The sequence below is a fragment of the Cyanistes caeruleus genome, chromosome 2 (assembly GCF_971803275.1).
Source record: "Cyanistes caeruleus chromosome 2, bCyaCae1.hap1.1, whole genome shotgun sequence".
NCBI lineage: Eukaryota > Metazoa > Chordata > Aves > Passeriformes > Paridae > Cyanistes > Cyanistes caeruleus.
In genome coordinates this window covers 65,881,897-65,905,152 of record NC_141702.1, presented here as the reverse complement: position 1 = coordinate 65,905,152, position 23,256 = coordinate 65,881,897, and the positions used below count along the sequence as shown (strand labels likewise).

The 23,256-nt window shown below is 42.8% G+C and overlaps 1 protein-coding gene across 4 annotated transcripts; it reads right to left on the bottom strand.

Moving 5' to 3' along the window:
- Positions 1–289: 289 nt before the first annotated feature.
- On the bottom strand, positions 290–22,991 carry LOC147654881 (uncharacterized). 4 transcript variants are annotated; one of them, XR_015283326.1, is made up of 4 exons: positions 22,596–22,991; positions 21,997–22,187; positions 4,759–4,933; positions 290–3,445 (listed from the first exon to the last, which is right to left on the bottom strand). XR_015283326.1 is itself a non-coding variant. In XM_086877584.1 (2 exons), exons 1-2 carry the CDS (start codon positions 22,894–22,896, stop codon positions 22,159–22,161), a joined length of 330 nt encoding a protein of 109 aa, XP_086733710.1. In that variant the 5' UTR covers positions 22,897–22,991; the 3' UTR covers positions 17,354–22,158. The 4 variants fall into 4 exon arrangements, 1 of the variants encoding a protein (XP_086733710.1); XR_015283327.1 differs by having other exon boundaries at positions 290–4,558; positions 22,596–22,987; XR_015283325.1 differs by having other exon boundaries at positions 290–4,933; positions 22,596–22,987.
- Between the last annotated feature and the right edge of the window lie 265 nt (positions 22,992–23,256).

Sequence of the window (23,256 nt, the reverse complement as noted above, 5' to 3'; positions counted from 1 at the left end):
CGGTCTCTGAGATCACTGTGGATTTGCATGTAAAAAGAATTGAAGCCAGATGGGAACATCCCAGTGAGATTCCTATAATCCAGCTTTTGTCCTCACCAGGTACAGACCCTGCTGATGATTTATGCGTCATGCCATCCCAGTCAAATAGTAAAATCCTTTCTACCTTAGGAACAGTCATTCTGAGATGAAAAGTGTCTGTGTGTCTGTCTCTGTGTGTCTGCTAATCATTGACAGATTGAAGTGACTGATGTCACAATTTTAATAACAGAAGCCAGAAACACCAGTGAAATATTGGTAAGTGGAATTTATTCACAGAGGTTTTTCAAAACTTATAGGAGAATAAAATAACCTTAATGAAGACAGATGCAATTATCAAGAAACTTAGTGGGTGTTATGCACTATTTCTTTCCATCCCTAGGATCAGTGTGGTAATAAGTTTAGACTGGACCAGCAATCTCTTAAGAAGTGCTGAGTCTTCCCAGAGAATTAATAACCATCACTGAGTGCCCCCTGACCTTGCCTTTGGGCACACTTCCAATCTTGCTGCCCCTGCAACACTCCCTACCTCAGGTTTTCAAGTGCTTCCACAGTTTTCTTGCTGGTGAGTCTCATTTCCAAGACCTTCTTGCTGTCCTCTAAAATGTCTCAGCTCTACCATAAGCACCCCCTTCACCCTCTCCATTAATGCTCATGGCCTCCAAGAAGGATTCTATATGGCTCATGCACCACCATCCTTGAAAGCATCAATTTCCCAGCAGCCAAGTCCTAACAAGGATTGCTATTCTTACTTAATCCTTGATTTTCAGCAAAGGTACTCAGAGAGCATGCAAACAACCCCCTTTCTTGGGAATCTGAACACTTCTCTAAGGCCAGACCCATCTCAAGTATTTTCTTTGGTTTGATAAGGTGAGGTGGGGAGCCAGTGCCTAGTTTTTGGCCAAGGACATTTCATTAGAAAATGAGCAGCAATGCAGAACTTCTGAATAGCATAGCAAGTTTTGCACAGCTGTAAAAAGTTTTATCACTATGAGTAACAGTGCCATCTGCTGACTCCCACTATAACCATATTGGGAGGATTCCATATTAGATAATTAAGCAATAAATTTTTCCAAAATCCAATATATTTTCATAGAAAACAGTTGTTGTTAGGGGTTTTTTTAAGTCATCTTATAGGATTCTGATGTAAGAATAATTTTCAGTATGACTGCTGAAGTCAGGGAATCTCAGCTGTTTTCCTATGGACCTGAGAGACAGCAGTGTTATATTAAATATTGCTCTGACGTCTTTAGGATATTTGGATTACTTTATAATATTACACAAAGCATCAGAAAGCTTTGCATAGCTCTCTCTGATTTATGTCCTCTCTAAGTTATTTTCTGGGCCTGGTGAACTGACAGCCTAACTTCCCAGACGGAAGCAGGACCCTTGAGGGTTACAGAAAAACTCAAAGCTTCAGCGTCTGAGCTCCAGCTATTTGGAAGAGAAGCTGTTGATTTTTAGAAAATTAGAAAAAAAAAAAAAAGAAAAGAAAAAAGAAAAAAATCCTAGCTCTTATGTACACTGAATCTGCCAGTTTCAGAGGCCTAAATCCTAAACACTGGCTCCAAGGGATCCAACATAATAATGATTAATGCCGATGGATCCATTTCAGGTACCAGTCTCCAAAATCCTGGTCATAGTCTTCTTCACATTCAGGCATATTAGGTGCTTTATTTATGATTTTTAAGATAGTGGTCAATTTTTTTTTTCAATCAAAATGCACTTGATGGAGCATTTATTTCTAAATAAGGAAAATTACTTCCATACCTGTATCATCCATACCATCCAAGGGAAAATTTTTTGTCCACCATTCTCTTCACTACAGTGATTTTCATAGAAGCTAAAAATAAACATCTAAGTAAAACACAAGATAAGGGGGGTGGGGAAAATTCTGGTGTGGGGAAACAGTAAAGCAGTGTACCTGCAAGACCAGATGAGTCAACCTAAAACCTCCTGCAAATGATGTTTTTCACATATTTCTTAGCAGTTCAGAACTTGCGTTTCAGCTGGCTACTGCTAGGCTGAAGTGGGCTGGTTGAAAACAGCAGATGTGATTTGCTCCTTCCCAGATGCTCCTTTCCTGCCAGCCCAGATGAGTGAGTAGTCTACAGCTTACACATGACTAACACCTTTGCTGTGGGGCTGACATCACTATATAATGCCATAAACAATTCTAAATATTATCATAACATCATATAATTTATTAGACCAAAACTGGCAGAAAATGCAAGAAAGGCAGATTTACTTATGTAATTTTTCTTCTGTGTTAATATGACAAAGCTTGGATGGGTTAAGCATATGTAAATTAAAATGCTGAGAAAAAAAATGCAAAAAATAAGAAGCAAAAAAATTGCACACAAAGTCTACCACCAAAATGAAGAAGTTTTGGGCTTATACAGTGTTTGTTTTTGTGTGATAAGCCAAATTCTGTGATTATAAGAACCACAGCAATGCTAGAGGTGAGTGTGGGAAGATAAATGAAAGCAGATTTCTGAGACCTGTGTCTGCCAATGAAGGATTCCACTGAAGGCTTTGGCATAGGTTTTTGGAGCCCTGACTGAGATGCTGTTAGAGAGTTTATATGAACTAATTAAATAAGAGAAGACTGAAATTAACAATCCCATTGAAGAGACATCTTTGTAGCGGTGCACAATATCTTGCAAATATGCTGGAGAGGGTTTATGCAATAATGTTTTCTTCTGGGTCTGCTCCACTTAAATCAATGAGAAATCCTAAATTTCTTCAAACCAGCACAGGGCAAAGCTGACATCAGGCCAACATTCATATGTGTATATTGCTGCTTCCATCTGGTAACAGGAAAGGAGGCTGTCTGCTTTTCCTTTCAGACTGGAAAAGTGAACTTGAGAAGTAGATTCAACTGTCATAATAATTTTGGTGGTAAACAAGTCCATAGCACAACTTTTGGCTTCACTTTGTTCCTTTTTTGCTACTATTTGCTCTTCACAGAATTCATCCCAATTTACCAGTTTTACTCTGCATCTGTGTTGCTCTTTCAAACAGCAGAGGAAGGAGGGTTTTGATGCTTGAAGAGGCCCAGTTGAGTAAATCTTACCTGAACATCCACTTCCAGTCCAGCCAAGAGTTACTTCATGCGCCTTTCAGGCTGTGCTCCAGTGCACACCCCACCCTGTAAAATGCTATTTTCTTTTCAGTGTGATCCTTCTGACTCCTAGTTGACTTGTTACCTTCTGAAACTGCTAGCAGAATTCATCCCTGGAAAGCTGCAATTCATATACTTTCCTGTGTTTCTGCATTCATCCACCTTCCTCTTCCATATTCTATGTAATTTTTAATGGGGCCTTCAATTCACCACATTTTTCAAATTAATTTTGATTTATAATCGTGTTATCCAGCATATCCACAGTTCTTTCCAGTCTGGTGCAACCTGTGAATTTAATACAGTTACAATTATGTTGCCTGTGACAAGATGCTGCTCAAGATGTCTTTTGTGCTGGCACTTCAAAGATCCAGGCTGGACTGCCAGGCCAGGAAATGAGTTCTGTTCAGCAGGAAGTAGTGGGTAGGATCCAGTTCTGCCCACACGACCATATGATAGATACTGGTCATGCTGGGAACTGTGGCAGGGCATCTCAGCTGATCTGTGTGATACATCCAGGAGAACGGTTCTGGAGTTCCTCCCAGGAATGCAGGACTTTGCTAAAATTCAGTTCAGACTTATTGAGGAGACATATATACATCATTCTGCTCTTTATTAGTCAGCAGTGACCCTGGGACCATGTAGGAGTGAGTGTGTGTGGGCCAGGTGTGGGGTGGCTCTTACAGCTATATTTGTACATGTTAGGTTCAGTGTGTGCCCCAGAGGCTGGCCATGTACACACAGAGGCTTCCAAGGACTTTTTCAGGGCATGGAGTCTATCTCAACATCTTCATTTTTGTGATAAGCATATGATGCCTCTCATTCCTTATTTTATTTTTTATATTTTGAGAGGATAAAAGACAGAGTTAAAGACTTGTTAATTTAACTACCCTCTTTTAATTCCTGACAGAAAACTCTTTCCTGCTAGAGGTACTTTTATGTCAAGGAGCTCCAATGCTCCCTTAAGCATGACATTTGAATCCTTGCAAAATCTCCCTTCTATGGCAATTTTAATAGCAGTCCACATACTTGCTCATAGTGGTAAGATGTTCATGGCTCCTTCTGGAAATTCACCTGGTTCAAAGTTGGCTTGCAGGACATCATTGTATACTATTTATATGAACAAGAAACTGGTGAGCAGTCACAAGGATTTTAGGTGACAGTAATAATTTTTACTTGTTGATTTTTTTTTTCCTTGAAGGAATTGTAGATGGGATTTTATTATGATGAAAACTAATAATCACTTGAAAAGTAATATTCCATTTTTAACCAGAAATAGAACCCTGTGGACCTCCTGCTAACCTGAGGACAGGACTGCTACTGGCTGCTTTTCATGAAGAATGAAATCAATGTAGCTGTGGTACAATGCCATACAAAACAGGCTCTTGTGCTGATACTTACCTGCAATAAAAGTGGCAATACTCAGTACTGTGTCTGCACAGTGAGAATTTTTCTGTGGAACCTGCATAGCAGAATAACACCTATGCCAATCCATTTTTCCATGTGGAGGCAAAAAAGAGCTTAGTGAACAAGTCATAATATCTGTATTATGGATTTGGATCTTCAAAGCAGACAAACAGTATTAAGCATACAATCCTCACCTGGAAAGCCTCACCTGTACCCAGGAGAGGGTCTTGGAACTTCCTTCCAAAGTTGTGGTCACTTCACACACACAACATAAGAACATGAATGTCTGGAGGTCTGGAGAGACTTAGATGTGGGGTTCCAGTTCCATCACACATTAGTACTTCGATGCTGGATCATAGTTTTGCCCATCTATAGATAAAGAAATTTAGGACTAGATATACAGTCTTTGTTCACTATTTTTATTTTGATGACTGACTGAAATTTAGATTTATCAGCCTGAAAGGACCACAGATTCCTGAACTAGTAACTGGAATTATTATAAAATCATATAATATCCTGAGTTGGAGGGACCCACAAGGGTCCTCGAGTCTAGCTCCTGGCCTTGTACAGGACAGCACAAAAAGTCACACCATGTCCCCAAGAGTATTGTCTAAATGCTGCTTGAATTCTGTCAGGCTTGGTGCTGCGACTGCTTCCCTGCGGAGCCTGTTCCAGTGCCCAGCCACCCACTGCGTGAAGAACCTTTTCCTAACAACCTTTTAGAAAACTCCCCTGCCACAGCTTCAAGCCATTTCTTCTGGTTCTGTCACTGGTCAGCACAGAGAGGAGATCAATGTCTGCCCTTCTGCTTCTCCTCATGAGGAAACTGCAATGAGGTCTCCCCTTAGTCTCCTCTTGTCCAGGCTGAACAGAACAAATGACCTCAGCTGCTCCTCATATGGCTTCCCCTACCGACCCTTCACCATTTTTCTTGCCCTCATCTCGATGATCTTTAAAGGCTTTATTTCCTTCTTAAATTGTGGCACCCAAAAATTGTCTATTTTTTAACAGAATATTACAGTGGAGAGATTACAAAAGACACATCTGCAGTCAATATGCTACAGAGGTGCTATTGTTCTGGCACAAGTTTTTTGTTTTATTTTTGGCCATTTGCTGGATTCATCCTTTTGCACTTCAGGTTACACAACACAAAAAATTGCCAAACTGACATTCTTTGCTAATACCTCTGTGTGAGTTCAATCTCCAAATTTCAATTTTTGAAACTGAACACATTTTAATCAAAAAGGAAAAACATGCTATGATTAATATTCAACATTCACGATTAATCCAATGTATTTACTGCATGCAAAAAAAACCTATTCAAGACTACAAAAACAAACTGCTTATTGTGGAGATTTATAAAAAAAAAAAAAAAAAAGAAAGTGAGTCAGAAACATTTGCAATGTTCATGTTGGCTCATTGCAACCCACGAGTTTGGGGTTTTATGTTTGTTCTTGTTTCCTCATAGCTTCTTCTCTAGCAAAGCTTGGCTGCCCTGAAGGCAGCATTTGGTGCTTTGCACCTCCCCCAGGTATAGGAGTACCATATCCCCACATCCCTTTTGGCTCAATCTATTTGCCATTATAGTGACCATCAGTGGAGCTAGCAATGCTCCTTTATAAGTCAAACTTCCCAGCTGAGAACTGTAGGCAAGCTAGAAGGCAATGGTGGGAAGATATGGAGGCAACGTCCATGAACAACGTCCGAAGTGACCCTTTTCTTTCAGTGATCTTTCTGCTCTGAAAGTGAGAATTCTCCATGAGGGGCTGTTGTCCAGCTGTTCACATCCACTGCTGCATGCAGAGGGGCTCATCCTTTGAGCACAGCTGCATCTGAAGTTGTCTGTAGCAGGTAACTGGCAAGAACAGCTCCTTGCTACAGGTGACTTCAGATAGAGGCGTGCTCCAAGGCAGCTTGGGCCTCTATTTTTGTCCCTTTTCATTTGCTAGAAAACTCATGAACACAAGATTATTTTTTCAGATGTCAGCAATACCCAGTGATTATTCGCCTGCTCACTTACAACTGTTTAGCAGCTGAATCACTTCCCAGCCAGCAATTGTGAGCTCAGAGATGGAGGCATCTGTTCACACAAACTGAGGTGTGGGAACAAATTAACTCTAGGTTTGAAAAGGGGCGAGGGGGAAGAGAGAGACTCATTTTAAATACAAGCCTCTCAGGCATAAGGCAGGCAAGACAGTCCAGAAAAATGCCCCACACCACCCTGCAATGCTGTTTGAAATGGATCTTTCCAGATCACACAGAAGAGGTTCTGAACTCACTATTAAAAAAAATAATGAACAGCAGCAAAGCTCCAGGGTTACACCATATTATTGTCTGTTGCCAGTCTGTTTCAGATTAATTTCGTAGCTAGGCTGAAATAGTTTACCAGATTCTGTTGCTGTGCATGGCAGTAGGATTTGATATTTGTTCTGGTGCAGAAAAGCTTTCATCTGTGTGTGATGATTAAAGAATCATCAGTCTGGAATTGCTTGGTATTGCTGAGTGAGGTGCCCCTAAGCTTTTGAGCCATTAAAGAGAGAGCCCTGTTGGGTTTTTTCCATTTCTTTTGCTCTCCTATAAGGCTGTTTGCTGTATTTCCTAAATGCAACAGACTGCCTCTCAGCACCCGAGCCGACTTCCCACCCCTCCTTTCCTGATGGAAGCCTATTCAAGCTTTCCCCAAAGCTGTTATGTGGTCTGATAACAGCTTCATGGACAAACACACAATCAGCCACTTAAAAGCAACTTTTCCAGGGGAATACTCTGCATTCCTGATGGCAGTATTCCCAAGGTTAATTAGAATATACCCAATTTTCATTGTACTTCCATCATCACAGCTTCCCTGCAAGCTGCTCTAAAGCAGCACAGACCTATAGAGCTCTTACCTCATAAAGTGACAGCTTTAGTCTTGGCAAGGAATGAGCAGGGAGGAGAAAGGAGGAGGGAAGGGGAGAAAGGAGAATGGCCACTCCTGGCAGAAAGTACAGTAAGAGTTTGTAATCTTGCAGAATTCATCCTGGAATCTTGCCCCTGCAGTCTTTCACACGAAACCACCTAGCTACTACAGTGCATCCAGAATTAGATAATAAAAGAGACCAAACCTCTAAAAAACCAAAATCCCTGAGGTCCAGCATGACTTCAGAATAAATGAATGGTGCCTCAAAAACAGATTTTGCAACCTATTTCTTGGAACATGGCTGATCTGTAAAGCTTCAAGCTTTTTTAGAGAGAACTGCCACATACACATCTTCGGCATGTGATTGCCCTCACCGGTGAATATATGTCAGCACTCCTGCAATCTTTTATATCTGTGGGCATTATCCAGGAGCTCTGAGAGATGGTTAATTATTTCTTGCTTCCAAATCCACAGCAAAAATAAACACAGACATTGTGCAGTGTGGTTTGGGCTTAAGTTTGCACACATGGTGCTTTGAATCTGGTTTGGTTAGGTTTGCTGGTCCCAGGACACCTGGAGTCAGAGCAAACTGTGCTTTCCAGCACATGCATGCTGTGATGCAATTAACAGTTACCACCTTTCCCCCTTGAGGTTAAGAAGAAGTAGCTGCAAATTAAATGTTGCTCCACTGCTGCTGTTTCTAAAACCACAGGAAGACTTGCACATTCAGCTCTCTGAACCAATTTTCATAGCAGCTCATGAAAAAGGGGAAAGGCTGATGGCTGCTTGTCCTGATAAAGGCTCAGGAAACACAAAAGTTAAGCAAAGGCAGCAGGCCCTATACTGCTGCACTTTTTGCCACTTGGATCCAAGGGAAATACATAATGGCAATGCTGTAAACCTTTGTTCTGAAACCTCTGCAAGGGCCTCATTTTCAGCCTGTGCTTCAAAGAAAGATGGGAGAGCTGTAAGATTTGACTTTGGAGCAACAACCATGTGAAGGATGGGGATGTAACACATAACAGAACTGGAGATGAAAAGTTTCTGTTTCTTAATGTCCTCCTTCTTAATTGTCTTATGAGTAGAATGGGTTAATGCAAAAGAAAACTAAACCCATCTTTCCTTGCTAGAATGTTGTACATTCATTAAGTAGTTCAAACGACTCCCTGACTGACAGTTCTTGAAAACACAGGACAATGATAATTTTGTGACCTTCAAGTTTCCAGCAAATCTGGCCAAAATTGGCCAGACATTGAAAAAGTGATGGCCAACCTGCAGGCCTTATTCTCCACACAAAACTCAGTAAATGCTCTGCCCAGTGCAGGTATTTGAGTAAACTCCAAAACTGAGTCAGAGGACTTGTGAGATCACAACACTTTGGTTGAATACTGCAGACAGACAGACACCCAGCCATAGGATGACTCAGGAGTTTTGTGAGCTAGGTGGACTTGAAATTACATCCTACAAGAAAAGAACTTTGCAAACAGGCAGCTCTAAATTCCTATCAACTGTTGTGTGTCTGCTCAAAGGTCAGGCACCAGGTCAAATTGACAAGAGAAACACTAAACTCTTAAGGTTAAAAATTGAGATAGGGTTCATATAGGATTTGTAGTATTATGAGCAAAAATTATTATCTTACTTACACTTAGAGAATAAGGCATTTATTCATCTTTCAGTCTTGATAAAGTTAATTAACAGATCTTATGATAAATGGTTTATCTATGAAAGAGACAGCTATTTATGTGATAATCACCCCTACTACTCCTATTTAGTTATTAATCTCTATAATAATCTGAGGTACTGTGTGAATTGATAGTAGTGGGTACTCATGTTGGGTGAGGTGCTTGTCATCCCAAAATGTCAGCTATTCTCAACCCTGCTAGCAATCACCAAGTAAAAACAAAACAAAACAAAACAAAAAAACCCCAACAACAACAAAAAAGCAAACAACAAAAAAAAAAACCCACCAGAAAAAAGGGTTTAGAGAATGAGAAAGTCAGCACTCTGGTAGCCCTCACAAATCTTTTTCATCAGGAAAAGAAAAACTACCACCTCCCCTTGATATTGTTGTAAAGGTTAGCAGTTAATGAAAGCTGTGCCGATAAGCTGAGGTGGAACAGTACAGCACCACTACTGTCAAAAGAGTAAGAAAATGTTATCTGTTTTCAGGAAGCCTGCTTTTTGTTAGATTGCTTTAAAACAAATTATATCAGAGAAGTGAATGGGAGAATTCAGAAGTTAATGTCAAAACAGAATATAAGACAACTTCCTGGCGCATGCTTGCTTTGCAAAAACGCTGTGGTTTCCTCTGTCCAGATATAGCACAACTTTTTCAGCTGCACCTAAACCACCACCATCACCACCAGCAACAAAGACACACAGGAAAAGGCAGATCTGAAATGTCCTGACATTTTGAGTGCACAGCTGGAGTTGCAGGAGACGATCACTAGGCACATTCCATGGTTTTTGGAGGAGCTGTTTGAAGTGCATTCCTCACCCAGCATCTTGGCTGTGCAGAGCTGGGCTGCAAAGATTAATGCAGAAATATTCCAGGATGAAGAAAAGTCTCAAATGATAACATGCTGACAACTAAATTTCTATTGATGAAGCTTATATTGGATCACATATACACTGCATACTGTCTTCAGAAAAGAATAGAGATGAAATTATTTAAGTCAAATTTGTCAATTTATTTTATTTCTGAATTTAACAACATTGTATATTTCAGTACAATGAACAAAAATATAAGCGCATACCAGGAAAACTCTTCAGTTAAGAATTTATCTTAGTTACTTCTTACTGTCTTCATACCTTCTGGTCACTATACAATGGAACGGAGCAGTCACCATGCCAGCAAACTTTGCTAGAATGAGGAATTCCACCAGTATGGAACTAGGAAAATTTAGGTTCCCACAGACTAGTGTCAGCTAACCCCTGACTGCTCTGGCCATAATAATTCTTGCTTTCTGTAATTCTGATCATGGACCATAAATATTTCCTATGGTCATATATATATTTTCCCACTGCTCTCATGCTTGGAGATAATTGTTTGCAGTTGCCCATAAGACATTTCTCTCTGCTGACTTGGCATTAGATCTCGAAATTGCCCAAGCATCTAAGAGGAGACAGTACTCTCTCATCCCTACTAAACCAAAAATACAAGTTACACAGTAGCTATTGCAAGTTCATCTTATCATGGAATCACCTCAGGCTGCAAAGCATATCTTAACTTAGTCTGAGACCACCTTTCACATTTACTGAGAAAGAAAATGATGCCAATTAGTGAAATGTATGTTATCAAAGCAAATGGTTAAGTGGTTGAATAAGGAATTGAAAATTGAGAACATTTTAAATGTAGATACTTATCTTTCCTTGGTTTTGAGCCTTAAATATTTTCCCCTCTTCTCCCTCATTTCTCTTAAAATACATTTCCATTGCATTCACTAGAAACAACTACTTATGTAAAACATAAATCAAGAAACATCTAGTTAGATTTACTGCTTTTAATTCACTCTAAGTTCTATACAGAAAAAAAAAGACATCATAGGCAAAGTTTTATTTTCTGGATTCTCTCTTCTTTTCACCAGCTTTAGGAGCTGTACTCACACATATTGTACATATCCTCAGCCCAACGTGAAGTGTTTCCAGTTCTCAGCTCCACTTCTACCCCTGCTGCAGAGCTCTACCTCCTGCATCCAGCACCCCTGTAATCCCTCCATGCCCTTCCTGTGTCCCACCCCATCCCACCAGCAACAGCGGTGTTTGGCCTCACAATTGCACAAAGAGCAGAAAATCATTGGACAAAAAGCAGGAAATGACTGAAGAGGGAGGGAGGGAGGGAGGCAGGAAGGCAGGAAGGCAGGAAGGCAGGAAGGCAGGAAGGCAGGAAGGAAGGCAGGAAGGAAGGCAGGAAGGAAGGAAGGCAGGAAGGAAGGAAGGCAGGCAGGAAGGAAGGCAGGAAGGCAGGAAGGCAGGAAGGCAGGAAGGCAGGAAGGAAGGCAGGAAGGCAGGAAGGCAGGCAGGCAGGAAGGAAGGAAGGCAGGAAGGAAGGAAGGCAGGAAGGCAGGAAGGCAGGAAGGAAGGAAGGCAGGAAGGAAGGAAGGAAGGCAGGAAGGCAGGAAGGCAGGAAGGAAGGAAGGCAGGAAGGAAGGAAGGAAGGAAGGCAGGAAGGAAGGAAGGAAGGAAGGCAGGAAGGAAGGAAGGAAGGAAGGAAGGAAGGAAGGAAGGAAGGAAGGAAGGAAGGAAGGAAGGAAGGAAGGAAGGAAGGAAGGAAGGAAGGAAGGAAGGAAGGAAGGAAGGAAGGAAGGAAGGAAGGAAGGAAGGAAGGAAGGAAGGAAGGAAGGAAGGAAGGAAGGAAGGAAGGAAGGAAGGAAGGAAGGAAGGAAGGAAGGAAGGAAGGAAGGAAGGAAGGAAGGAAGGAAGGAAGGAAGGAAGGAAGGAAGGAAGGAAGGGATGAATTTGGGCAAAGACTGACAGGCAGAGTTGTCACGTCATCTTTGTTTTGACAGAACAACAGACTACCACTGCCAGCCGGCTCTGAAAACATTATGTCCTCAGATGCTGTGCTGTGTTTGGCTTGTCTTCTCCTTTCCAAGTCTTACTGAAAATGAATACCCAGAGGAGAGACAGATCCCTAAGCCACACTGCAGGATGAGAAGTGTCTCTGAAACAGAATGTATGTATGCTCTCAACATCCACCCAACATCCATCCTGGCAGTGTTTGAACGAGATGTAAAAACAAGTGGGTCTTAAAATATCGTTCATACATACAAATTATCACAGCCCGATTCCATTCACCACAGAACTGTTCTATAATTTGGAAACAAGCTATTTGGTGGCATGACAAATACAAGACGTCAAATTCTGATTGCACAGACATTCATTGTTCTGTTGCCATTAATACTCCTAATCTACGCCAGTGGAAATTATGTGCTTGTATTAACAACACATGAACCAGACAGCTGTGAGGATTACTTCTAGCAAGGCACCTGCTCCCCAGCCCTACAGAGACTTCTGGGAAAGACGTGCTCCCAGAATTGGCCTTTAGGTGTGTGTGGAGAAGGGGGAGCTCTAATTGTGAGGCAATCTGAGGCAGAGAGAGAGCTTGGAAAATGAATTATCCCCATATCCAACCACTTTAATCTGGGCTTTCTTTTCTTTATGGGGAGGAATAGGTGAAGATGAAGAGAGTCAGTAAAGTTCTTCACAAGCACATGGGAATGAAGGCTCTCACTGCCCTGCCTTGTTACTGCTCTAAGGGCATGGCAGCACAACCATTGTGTGGCTTTCCTCTTCTGTTATGGCTATTTCTCTGTGCTTGTCCTCAGAACTTCTTCCTGTCACCCCTGGTCTGGTTCTCACTGAAATGAATCATGCACTGTGTACACTGCACATCCTTAGGCAAAATATCTCATGGAAATGCAACCACAGTTTAGTCACAGTTTGAATTAGATCCACTCAGGCACACACTATGGGGGGGGGATGTTGATTTGTTTGTTGCATATATACTGGCTGTTAATTTTTATTGCTTGTAAACTTCCTCTCTTTAAAATCTGTGTGAAAGCTGGACTACCATGGTAAAGGAAAGTTACCATATGGGGAAAATACGGTTGATTAAAGTGGCTGTTTCCATGTTTGCTCAGTGTTGTGACACATCTTCACATTGGGTAAGGTGATTGGCAGAGAAACAACAGCAATGAGCACTGATGAGTGTATGCGTCATGTATAAATGCCTGGAGCTGAACAGGGCTTGGTTTTGCAAACTTCCAAGAGCTTCCAAGCATGACTTATTGAAGATTTTTCTGCAATAATGAAGAAATTTTAAAAAATAAAATCAAATAAGTGTCACATTTCCTGCTTTAGACTACTGAATGAAAAATGAAGAAAAAGCAGAGAGACTGTCTTGGGAATGCAGGGAATTAAGGTTATTTAAACACTACAAATACTCTACAAAAGGTACAATCCCATCTTTCCTGTGTGTATCAGCTCCCTTCTTTCCATTCCAGGAAGGAAGGATGGACTTCTCCTTAGACCTGAGTTTCCTGATCTATCACAGATATTGAGTATGATCTGAAACTCATGTCATCTCCTCTTACTTCAGCACCCCATTTATAAAACGTGGATAACACTTTTTCTCCCTTATTCTTCAACCTTGTATATTTTTAATAGTTTATTATATGTGTGTATGTAGCTATATACTGAGAAATATACAGACTGATTTTCCTGGCCTCTAGCTGGTATTATAAAATGAGAATAAATAACTTTCAGTAAGGAGAAAATATGGTGGACAGTTCAGTAACTTACCCACTGCTCTAAAAATGGACACCAGTTAGACCTGTAAGCACTGATTCTCATGATGTGTCATGATGGTAGCAGAGATGTAATGCACAGCCTTCAAGAAGTTTTATACCTTGGGATATTTAAGCATTTGAAGTTTCCTTAGAGAGGGACAAGACTGACAAGCAGTCCCTAGCCACTGGGATGGAAAGCCCAAACACAACCCTGCCTAACCCGTTTCTTGTGTGCAGCAGCCCCTGTGCTGGTTACTGTTGGACATCTTCATTCTGTGACACAGAGAATGGGATGTGGTCCCATCATCACTGCATTCCTTTTGGTAGGCTTTGCTTCAGTCCTTGTGGATGCAATACCAGCTGCTTCTTGTCTCATCTCACATCCATCCTGAAAAAGCGTGGGGTTTTTTCAGGCTTTCAGCCTGTAGCCAGTCATTTTCTTCCTTTGTCAATAGTCTCTCATCATTCAACTCTAGTCTCAATCCCTTTATTCACAGAAGCTAACCTAGAGCTATTTTTTTATTCAGTTAAAAATATACCCTGATGTCAAGGCAGAAGCCTCTGAGGTCCACTTTGTACTTCCTGCTGGCCTGAGGCAAGTCTTATTCTCATGGGTTCCCTTCACCAGGCCTCGCTTACTTTCTCCATTCAGCTTTCTCCCGCTAAGGCCCAGTTTCCATAGAATGCCCTAACTTGTCCAAGGCCTTTTCTGAGGGAAGATGAAGGCAGAGGTCCTAGAGGGGTTCTCTCCCTCCTGACTGGCACATCACTGCATGAGGCAGAGCAGGGATGCAGCACATGAGAAGCAGAGCAGAGGCAGAACAGGGAACTAAGGAAGTATTTAGACAGGAGTCCCTTCTGAACCAAATGGACCCCAGCTTTGTATTGAGGAGGGTTAAAGGTCTCCATTAAGTCTCAACTGACTGTTGGTATTTGGACCAGCCTGACATGAAATCCTCCCCTGCAAGACCAGAGCCTGCTCCATCTGTGAGCTGCTGGTTACAGCTTTTCTAGAAGCACCCACATGTGTTGAATTAATGGAAGGGAATTAGATTGTTATATGGTGAATTAAGTCTCTGGATAACCCTGTGGGGTCTGACTGAAAACAAAGGGCCTTACTCCCTGGTCCTGCACTTGCATCCAGTCACTGCAACTGTGTGAGCAAAGCCTTGGGGGAAAAAGTCATCTCCAATGAAAGAAGAAAAGTATTGGTAATTTTTGCAGGGAATACCTGCAGAGAGGGAAGATGCTCTCCAATTGAATCAAAAGCTGTGCTGCACATGTATGTGCTGTGCAGCAAAAAGCTCTTCCTTTGGGCACAACAGAGAAACAAGGTAAATCTAGGTGGGGATTTCAGAAGACTCCCCACAACGCAGTAAAAAAAGTGAAGCTTGGCTGAAGGATTATAGTGGGACTGGCTTTTGATTTTCCAAACAAAAAATTGAAGCGAAATAAGGACAAACCCAGAGTTTAAGTGTTAAGCACGTTAGTGCTAAGCTGATATGATTATTTGTAGACCTCATTGTATAATTTGAGAGACTTTTGCTGTTCAAGGAGAATGGTTATCCTGGTGACAGTCTCCTGCTCCCAGATCCCAGGGGATGCAGAAACACCGGACAGATGGAGCCTAAAAGCAGTAGCTGAGGCTGGCAGTAGTGCAAAGGGTGTTTCCATTTTTGTCACCAATGTTTTTGTTCCCTAAACCCTACATGACAACCCAAGAGCAACACTGTTTGGTGAAAAGTTTTGCAGTGCATAATCAATTACAGAGGACTAACAATGTGAAAATCACAGTGATGAATTTTAATATTTTTACAAGTGGAATAAACAGACTTGCTCTGATCTGGTGATTTATTTTACCTGAAAGGTAAAAGCTTATGATCCTCACTCATTTCCTCATGAAGTGCTTTCTGCCAAAACTATCAGCCCTTCACATATTATTTAACCTGTGTCATCTAGGCTTTTCCTATTGGGCTTGCTAGCAATCAATACCTGCCTAGCCATGTTTCAAAAGGAAAGGCACAATATGGAACAACTTTTGTGGAAGAATATGAAATTAAATGCAATTTAACTTGGGTGTCAAGCAAAAAGAATCATTTTGAGGGAGCCTTTGCCACCACAGCAATTGAATATTCAAATGTAACCACTGGCCAATAATTCAGTCACCAAGGTGTCTCATTTTTGGGCTTACCTTTTGAGGCCAGATATACAGACACCTTTCCCTTTCTAATTTTCCATCAGTAATTCTGAAAATATTAGCTAAAGCTTTTGATTCCAGCATCACTCTAATGGTGCTTCTCCTGGAGATCAGTTAGCAAGAAAAAAGAGGAAAATAAAAGGTGTGAGAAAGCAATTTTTGATTGTTAAATAATAATTTACTGCTGAACTTTGCAGAACATTTGGAGATATGGAAAATATATGTCCAAAATTAAACACATGCACAAAATAAAAGAGCAACACATGGGCATAAATTATTACAGTATTTGGTTCTGAAAAAAAAGCTCATTCTGCACTGTGATACTTGTTTCTTCTCTGGTGCATATGAAAGATAGCTTTCTAAGCTGAGAATTCTGGTCTGTGGGTCTGTGGTTGGGCCAGACTGGTGCTCTGGATACACCATTTTCCTTCAGGAGTTGTTTCATGGCTTTTGGAAGAACCAAACAGCAACATGGTACACAAAGCCAGACAATCCAGGGAATGTAAATCTAGATGCCATGCAGCATTTGGAGATGGACAGTCACCCTGAATTTACTGCCACATACAAAGAGCAGAACTGATAGTGATGAGCTATTTCACCTTTTTCCCTAAGTTCGAGAACAATCTATTCTGTTGCCAGGTCTATTTAGGTTACACAGATAAAGATTTTGCAAAACATACTTGACCTTAACTCAGCTTTTTCAAAATATTTACTGAATTTCAGTGGAAAGAGATACATTCTGTAGGGACATAGCCAGAAGCAGGACTATAACACTGCCCTACTGCTAGCAGTGGTTAAAATGCCAAGGTGTGTTTAAAAATTCAGATTAAATTTGAGTTTTATAGCACCACAGGAATTAATTAAATGTATGTCTTCTTTTAACAGAGCATTCTGCTCCGTCTGCTGTCGAGGGAGATATTGGGAACTGGACTCCTGCTGGCTGCCGCACAGAGAATGGCTCCTATGGCCAGGACCTCCCTGGGTTTCATCAGATTATGGCATGGCCTCTTATTAGCACTGTTTTCATGGGGAAGGCCTGCTCCAAATCTCAGGCAGAAGCTGTGTGAGTGAAAACCTTTCTGCCTTTCTCTGAAGAGGGAAATCCTGCAGCAGGCCCATAAAGAAAGAAGCAATATCTGCGAGCCCTCCCCTGCCTCCTGCCACGTCTCATCTGCGAACAAGGGGAAAACCCAGTCTCAGCCCACCCATTTAGCTCTTCTGCAACTCAGCTGAATGCCAAGCGCCCTGTGGCAACTCCCTCATTTCAGCCTTGAAGCAAACCCTGCTGAAATCCCAGGGATACCTGCTGGTATCTATCCCGTGGCTCCCCACAGCTGGGACTGAAACAGCCCCATCCCCTAAAAATACACTGCTTTCTAGCCTGAGAATCGCCTGTTTGAGGGTTGTTTTTTTTTTCTATCTCATTTATTTCCCGTCGCTGTGCCTGTGATTACTCTCCCTCAAGCCCTCTCTCTCCCTTCTACCAGCATGCCTTGCCTAATTCCTCCCGCGACATTATCAGCTGGGATGATGAGCAGCTGAGCTCGGTATTAGCGCTGACGCAGGCGGGCTGACAAATGAAAGCGCCAGGGTGAGCGCCGCCGGCTGCGCTTTCCCGGCAAGCGGGAGGTGGAAGCTGGCGGCTCTTTGAGCCCTTCCCCCGGTGGCTGAGGGAGCAGAGGACACGAGGGAAAGACCCATATGCTCCGCTGCCCTCGGCTTGCCAAGAGCCCCTGACTCCCTGGCTGATGCGGGCTCTGCCCAGCGCCGTGCTACACGGCCAGCTTTGCAAAGGGATTCAGTGCTTTTCATTAGGCTTTTTTGTCGGTTGCTTGTTTTTTCTTTAAGGTGCCTTCACCCTTAAGATCACGAAACTTGTGTGGCGTGACTGCCCAAGGCCTGCTCTAGCAGGAAATGGTGGGAGAGGAAGCACCATTTGAAAAACAAGGCATGCCCTTAGATAGTCTCCCATGCGGAGGGATTGGATCCTCGGATTTTCACTGCCCACTGCTCCAAGGCTGGGTAGCTCCACAGCCTCCAACCACCAGCCCCTAGTCAAGTGGGAAGAATTTGGGATTTTTCTGAAGTCTCAGTCCTTGGCATCAGCTGTAACTATGGCAAATTCCTCTTTGCTCAAAAAAAAAAGGTGAGCTTCCAGTTCAGCACTTTAAAATGTGTACTGAGCAATTGCAGTAATTTTACATGGTAAGTTCTAGCTGACTAAATTCAAAGTCTGTTTTCCCTCAGAATATCTGCACAACACCTTAAGCTGAGTTTGTTCCATTACAGTTACTGTGATTAACTTCCAGGAAGTCACATCAGGAAAATTGTACATAACCAGCCAGTATTTCTCCACTCCACTTTGTTACCAGATCAGCCACCGTCCCTGCATGTTCCTCTGCTAGTGATGCTTCTGGTGAAGACTTCTCCTTATTTGACCAACTACAAGAGAATTACTATGTTTATGCTCTGCTTTGCTAATAAATCTGGATTTACATGTGAAAGAAGGCAAAGGAGTTTCAGTAAAAATTTACTCTGAAACACAAATGTCCAACAGAGACATCATACAATATAAGTAAATAGAGCTTTAAACAGTCCTTTGTCCTATAAAATTCTCAATCCCTAGAGAGCTGGTGGTCACTGGTCCCAAGGAGACAGACCCTTTCTGTATCACATCACTGGGACAGAAGAACCTCAGATGGAGAGCCATTAGTGTCTGCTGCCTGGTTAGCTATGGGCTCATATTATTTTCCATTAGCCTGCTTAAAAGAAATCCCACAAGGATGAAAGCTAAAAGAAGTATTACTCCATACATTCTGTATTAGTCTGTTAAAGTGTGGCAGAAATAAAATGTGTCACCCAGTGCACTGTATGGAAACCAGCAGGCTTTTGGCTGGAACCAGGTGGCTCTTGGGGTGTGATCGAGTGGGTTTGTTTTACCACTAGATGACACTCATGTCTCTTGAAAAGGCTCCTGCCACCCCCACTGTGGCTGCAGGTCACAGAAGTTTTGAAAGATTAACCTGGCTCCAGGTGAAACCTACCTGAGCCCCTCTCAGACACAGTCACTGCCTGATTAATTGCAAGGGGTTGCACATTAGGAAGCCTCACCTTATTATTTTGCAAAAGTAAAGTAGAGAAAAAATTAGGATTTTTGAAATTTTGGTTTCACTTCCAACAGAAGCAAGCTAACAAGTGCTCAGTGAGAGGGCTTCTCCTACTGACTTCTGGAGCATGGCTGTGGATTAGCAATAGAAGGCATAGAGCTGGTTGTCAAAAGTTTGGTGGGCTCAAGGCCCAGATACTGCAAGACCCCAAACTCACTATGAAACTACGGCCAGGCTGTGCCTCACTCCTAACGCCACTTAAAGAAAGCCACAGTGCTTATGTGGTGTTACGGCAAATACCCAAATTATACTCACTGCAAAACCAGGGCAGCTCCTTGTGCCCCAGTCCTCTCAGGAGACAGAAATCATTCCTGCATACAAGTATTCAAATACCACAGGTTAACACGCTGTAGCCACCACAATGATGGAGAACTTTTTGAGTGATATTCTTCATCCTGCTTCAGTAATTGATTATAAGTATTGGATAATGTAAAGAAAGCCGGCAATTAAAAGAGCTAGCAATAAAAAATCCAAGATTAAAATGCTAGTATGGCTTTAGGTTACACAGCCATCATGTAGCAGAGCACTAGAGAGGACACGGAGAACATCAGAACACGATGTTTAAGGACAGCTGTAACCATATTTCTGAAAACTCTCCATGAAGAAATGTCCATCTACTTCTGACACATGGTCTTTGATTCCCAGACAAATATCAAAGGGGTGAAGCTTCTATTCCTCCCAGAAAGAAGACAACAGAACATTCAAAGACAGGCTGAGATGGCAGCCCTACACCACCCTCTGATCAACTTTAACAGGCTGGTAGTGCTGTGCAGAATCCCATGGGATTGTATTTCCACATACCTGCTTGCAAGATGGGCGATTTATGGCTTAGAAAATGATTATCAAGATAATGGGGGCAATTTGTCTGCAAGTTAGCCTTTATAGAAACTTCCTAATAAGAAGATCTTCTCACATTGTGCATCTTAACATGAACAATTATAGTCTTATGAATTCTTTTGTTTCATGTTTTCTCCAGTTTGGTCTTTGTTTCCTCTTTTTCTGCAAAAATGGAAATCTGCTTCCCAAGTACCTTTCCTCACTTGTGCTGGCCAGGTAATTAACAACTTCACCTACAATCAGAGTTGTGAGCAGTTTTCCTGAGTGTGTAGTAAGGTAGGAGATGAAGACAGATTTTTCCTATGTAAGCTTTCCACAGTAAATCTAAGAATTTACTCCTCTTGCATAAATCTACTTACCCCCTTCTAATCATGATGATGAAATCAATTAAATACATTTTTCTTGTCCGTATAAACCTAATGAGAATAAGATTTACAGGCAAGCAGGGTATTCTTGATACTGAATTATTGTCTAGAGACTCGAGCTAGCCTCTAAGTTAAGACTTGTAAAAGTTGACTTTTTCAGTGCTGGAGAAGTCTGAAGACACACCAGCCTACCTGTGCCTTAAACCTGACTTTGCTCCTGTATCAGAACAAAGCAGGAGCTGTGTGCCTGATTACAGCTATGACAATATGTAGGAGAAAATGGTCCATTTTGGGGAAGCAATTTACAGGAACAGCTTGTTTACTTTTGGACAAACAGTGCTGCCTGTGAAAGCCCCATCTCATACACAGCTCCTGCTGACTTCAGTGGGAATCTGGTATGAGTCAAAAGTGGAGGCTCAGTAGTGCTCTATGGAGAAAGATAATCATAATTATAGCACGGGTTATAATTGGAGACTTGCAAAGTCAATCAGCCTTCTTCTGGTGGTATCAATAGCTGTCTGGTGGCTAAATTGCCTAGACTAATTCTTTTTTAACACCTCAGCCATAAGACTCATCATTAGACAAATGCCATATCCTAATATATACTGCAGCTTAAACACAATGAGAGCTTCAATCTGTTTTTTAAATTCCGTGATATTCTATCTTTTTGCCCACATACAGGGAAGAAAAGTTTATTGTAGGCAGAAGACTGCACGGACTGTTCCCCATCAGAAGGTTCTTGCAGTCTTCTTGTCCCTGGGAAGGGATGAGCTCCTGCAGACCTCTGGTGCATGATGACATTTGAAAAATAAGCAATAAACAACACAGATGTTTGCTGCAGTTCTCGAAACTGCAGCTCAAAAATTTTCTGAAAGAAATTTTCAAACTAATATGTATACATATACATATACATATACCTATACCTATACCTATACCTATACCTATACCTATACCTATACATATACCTATACATATACGTGAGGAAAAGGCCAGTCAGCTGTTCAAAAATCTAAGCAGCCCCCGTTATGACTCAGCTTGCTAGTACAGTTACCTACTCAGTCCATGCAAGAACACTTGGAGGGGAAAAACCGAGCCTTGCTTATCCCAATCCCCCATTTTCCTCTTGTACAACACACAGAGTGTGGATTTGGTTCCAGCTGAAGAACCTGTCCATTGTCAAACAGATGCATACCCAGTGGTGATGAAACTTGTGCTGTGTCAGGCCCCTTAGTGAAGCAGGCAGGGTCAGTACCACTGAACAGCACCCTGAAGTTGTCTGGAACATTTTTATGCTTGTTCATTCCCTGGATCTGTTTCAAAAGGCAAACGCTGTACGTGGTGACAGCAGCCCGTGTTTTCAGAGCTAGGCTCCAGCAGCAGTTAATTCAAACTGGCCTGATTTTCAGTGCTCCAGTTTGAAGCAGGTTCCTCAGCTCCTCACTCAAGTCATTTTTAGTTAGAGACCTACCTTTTGGTAACTGCTTTGGAACATTATGACCTGCCTTTAAATGTAATGTGTTATAAAAATTAGAGGGACAATTTATGGGACAGCAGATACTTCCCTTTGCAAGTTTCTAACTTCCCAACGCATTATATCCTTATAAAGAGTCAGTAAGTTACAGCTGCAGCACAATGAATGTCAAGAGGTACAATGGACAGCGGGTATTTTTGATGACTTACTCTATCAGCCTCCTGAACAAGCACTTTTACTTTCTGAAAGTTCACTCTGCTACACTGTACGAGGCGAGCGCGTCTCGGTGCTTTGGCTGCACCTCCCGTACCGCAGTGAGATCGATACCGTGCACCGGTGTCAGCCTGGCTGGGGGAGGAAGGGCAGCCGAGTCAAGCCATCAGCTGGCCCGCAGACAAACCTTGAAAACAAAAAGCAGAAAAGCCTTAAGGGTTCTAAGGCTTAAGGCAACTGAGGCTGGGCACAGCCAGCGCCTGCATTCCCGGGGGCTGGCCGCAGCCAGGGCTCAGCCGCGGGTCAGCGGAGCCGGGCTTGCCGTGGGGCGGTCACACTCGGTGTTGGAACGGACAGAGGGGCTGAAAGGTACTCAAAATCTTCCCAGTTCACAGAGATTCCTTCTCTTTCCAGTGGACTAGGGGCAGACGGGGCACAGCTCTGCAGGGCCCACATGAAAGCACGGGGCTTTGCTACTCTGCAGACACAGTGCCTCCCAGTTACTATTTTTTACTCTATGTATAGCGCGTCTCAAAACTGAGTACACATTTTGCTACGGGGGAAATGTAAGACTAAAAAAAACAGCTATCCTTGCCTTCAGCCTCTCGGAAAGCAGCCCGGGTCAGCAAGAATTCAGCACTTCTGTCCTGTACCCGCGAGTTGCTGAGGTGTTTGGTCCCAGGGTACAGCTCGGAGCAGGAGCTCCCCGCGGGCTGCCCGGGCCCTGTCCCGACCCGGTTGGCGGCGGGGCGTGAGGGCAGGGCCGGCCGCCATCCCTGCGGCCCGTGAGGGCAGGGCTGGAAGCGGCCCGTGAGGGCAGGGCTGGCCGCCATCCCTGCAGGATGTGCGGACAAGGCTGGAAGCGGCCCGTGAGGCAGGGCTGGGCCGGCCGCCATCCCGGAGTGGTGTGTGGGCCGGGCTGGAAGCGGCCCGTGAGCGCAGGGCAGGGCCCAGCGGCGCCGCCATCCCGGTGGGAGCAGGCACGGCGGCAGCGCCCTCTGGCGGGCCCGGCCGGGCGGGAATGGCGGCGCCGGAACATCGCACGGAAAATCCCAAATCCTTTCAATAAGGTGTGTATTAGCTGCTCGCTCTGACACGATTCACATGGCGCTTGAAAAATTTCTCCAGGCAAGAATCATGATTATGAACTTTTAAATGTGGCTGAATGACTCAGCCTCCAGATTTAGACGTGCGGAGGTAGGCGTCCCCTCTATACTATTTGCACTGGTTTTGATTAAATTAAAATTAAAAAAAAA